The sequence below is a fragment of the Elephantulus edwardii genome, unplaced genomic scaffold (assembly GCF_000299155.1).
Source record: "Elephantulus edwardii isolate Elephantulus edwardi_28Jun2011 unplaced genomic scaffold, EleEdw1.0 scaffold00034, whole genome shotgun sequence".
In the NCBI taxonomy this organism is placed as follows: Eukaryota; Metazoa; Chordata; class Mammalia; order Macroscelidea; family Macroscelididae; genus Elephantulus; species Elephantulus edwardii.
The window spans coordinates 22,084,897-22,087,926 of NW_006399784.1; the positions used below are offsets into that span (position 1 = coordinate 22,084,897).

Consider the following 3,030-nt stretch of genomic DNA (forward strand, 5'->3'; position numbering starts at 1 on the left):
ACATTTGGTCTGTTTCCATGTTCTTGTGATAGTGAGTAATGCTGCTATGAACACTGATGTACAACTCTTAGTTTGTGCCTCATTTCTAATATTCCCAGGTTATATTCCAAGTAGTGGAATAACTGGGTCATATGGAATGTCTATGTTAAACTCTTTGAGAAAGAGCCAAACTGCCTTCCAGAATAGTTGCACCATTTCACAATCCCACCAACATATGTAAGAGTTTCTTGCCACATCCTCTCCAACATCTATTTCTCTTATATTGCTTTTCTACTTAAGTACTTATGGTTATTTTAGGAAATTTGCCTTAGAAACATGATGTCTAAGTAGGAGAAAATGGAACATGTGGCCATAGGATGATGAACATCTCTTTGAAAGGGTAAGAGGGAGTAAGAATAACACAGTCTCTCTGATCCCCAGAGTAGGAAACAGATAAAGAGCCCGTATTGCAATTCTGTGGGCCTCTAGAGCCACAACAATAGCAAGAGCTTTATTGTTGACTCACAGCCTTTTAATTATGAGTGTATTAGAGAAGTATGTTGCAGAGTGTGGGAGGCAAAGACTATCCCCCAAAAGAAGTCCCAAGTTTTAGCCCTCAATGCATAGTTCCGCAGTTAGTCCAGGCTCTGGTTTTTGTTCAACAGTCAAATCCAAATCATCTAGCAAGGTTTGCCAGAGAGTAGTTTTGAGCCAACTTTTCCTTCAAGCATTCATCAAGAATAGAAAAACCCTTTGAAGCCTTTATCTCGGGGCTCCTCTGTTTATACCTTGCCACAGTTTCCCCACAGCAATGACACAGTCTCTCTACTTTCACCAGGGTCTTGCTCCAGTTTTCCAAGTTTTACTTGCCTCAAGGCTCACTACCAAAAATCTCGTTCCCCTGAAGTCTTGCCACTAGTGTGGGAAGTACTCTTTCTTTTATCCTAGTTCCATAGCCATTGATGATTGCAAGACCATGCTGATTTGTAAGACCGCGTTTACAGTTAAGGTAGCTGGAGACCAGAGGGGCTAATTGTACAGGCTAAAAAAAAGCCAACTTTTAAGGTAACACTGTAAGTTGCAACTAATTAATTAATTCCTCCAAATATTTTGATGAGATTTCTTTGCTTTACTGTGATGTAAACATTATTTATTTATTTATTTGTCTTAATTTGCTTGGCATCCACTTCCTGAACAACGTGCCTCTGGTAACTTTGTGAACTTTGATAAATGATGATAGTTATAGAAAGGCTTCAGGACTTTTGTTCATTGGGTCCCTATGAATTATGCTCAACTTGACAGCAGTCAACAACACAATATAGTGTAGTTATTATTTTATTACTTGAAATATTTGCCCTAAAACATCTAGATCAGAGAGAAATTGAGGGAATATTTTTTAGTTGATATTTAATACTTATATAAAAATATGTTTTGAATATTTTATTTAATATTAATGTTAAATATTTAACGTCTTGGAATTGGATCATTTCTTTTTGTCTAATTGTAGGAGAAAAGCTGAAGTCATGCTTGGCCATGGGTTATTTTCCTTGCTGGCTGAAAGACTCATGCTTCAGACAAATTTAATCACTATGACCACATATAATGTCTTATTTGAGGTAGGATTGTTGTTAGAGTTTAACTTACTTATTCTGTGAATATCTTATTGTAAACATTTGTGTAATTGAAGTGATATTAAATGAGAATATTAGATTTGCCATCCAAAATTTTGGAAGAGTGATGTAAAATGAATGTACTTGTATTTTTATCTTTTAATCTCTAAATTATTAAACAGCATCAGTATTTTATTTCTAATTTTGCAATTAAGAGTTGATTTGTAATTACATATTATATAGAAGATACTGAGTAATTTCATATTACATAGAAGATATTTAGTATGCCATGGAATATATGTGAAATTTTTATTAGTAAAGTGCTTAAAGTTGATTAATAATGATGCTAATATAATCATTGTCTTATGAAAATGTGTTATATTTTGTAGATTCTTATAGAACAAATTTGCACTCAGGTGATACATAAACAACATCCAGATCCAGATTCTTCAGTAAAGATACAGAATCCTCGTATGTATTTTATATACTTTTTTTTTTCCTGCCTTAAGGATTTAGTATTTTATATACTTTTTAAAAACTGTTTTGCCATGAAAAAGATTGCTCTGAAAAACTTAAGAGTTGATAGAAACAAATTGTTTTTATGAGTGATGATATACTAGTAGTTTTCCACTGAATATAATACCAGTTTGACCTTAGGGTGTTTGAAAATATTTAACAAGATTTTGAAGATTATGTGTAGTTTATCTTCTTTTAATGCTTTCTATAATTTTCAGCTAATCTGAACTACTTAGTTAAATCACAGCTGAATTACATGAGTTATTATCTTCAGTTTTCATCTTCAATTATAATCAGTTTAAGAATACCAAATTTGGAATGAGACAGTAACTTCATTATTGCTTAGGAATATATTCTTGTTGAATAATTTATCTTTTGATTGTTAAATTTTAAGCAGCTAGTTATACAAATCTACATTTTAAATCTTGCCCTTTTAAATCAAGCCATTAAAAAGAACTATTTTACATAATTTTTATCACACTTACTTTTTGTGATGAGGTGTGATTATATGTAGTACTGTTTTAGAGCTAGTTTTACAAATATTTGGTTCTGTAATTCAGATTTTCCTCAACTTTCAGAGATTTCATTTCCCTTCCATGAATGAGAAAATGCAAAAAATTTTGCATTTATATGTAAATTTTATACATAGTGTGCATTATAAAGTATTCCTTACTGTAGTGGATGCATGAAAATATGTGCTTTACTCGTTTAGTTTCATTTGTTAGAGGTTTGAATAGATTTAGAATTTTCAGTTTCCTTTGGAGTGGTTTTTCATAATTTTACTTCTTAGAAAAGAGCAGAAAAATATTGCTAACTTAAATTTCTCTGTGACCATTAAAAGACTATGCTTAGTCTGTTATACTGAAAGAGCTGCAAATTTACTGCCTTCTTTCCAAAATTTTGATTGTTGTGGGATTTAAAAAAA

General features: G+C 31.9%; 1 protein-coding gene across 1 annotated transcript in view; it reads left to right on the forward strand.

The window, feature by feature from the left end:
* Positions 1-3,030, forward strand: part of LRBA (LPS-responsive vesicle trafficking, beach and anchor containing) — an 874,405-nt gene that overhangs the window by 173,409 nt on the left and 697,966 nt on the right. The window contains exons 18-19 of the mRNA XM_006884505.1: positions 1,487-1,595; positions 1,979-2,060. Of these exons, the coding sequence (XP_006884567.1) occupies positions 1,487-1,595; positions 1,979-2,060 (191 nt within the window). The remainder of the gene's footprint in view (positions 1-1,486; positions 1,596-1,978; positions 2,061-3,030) is intronic.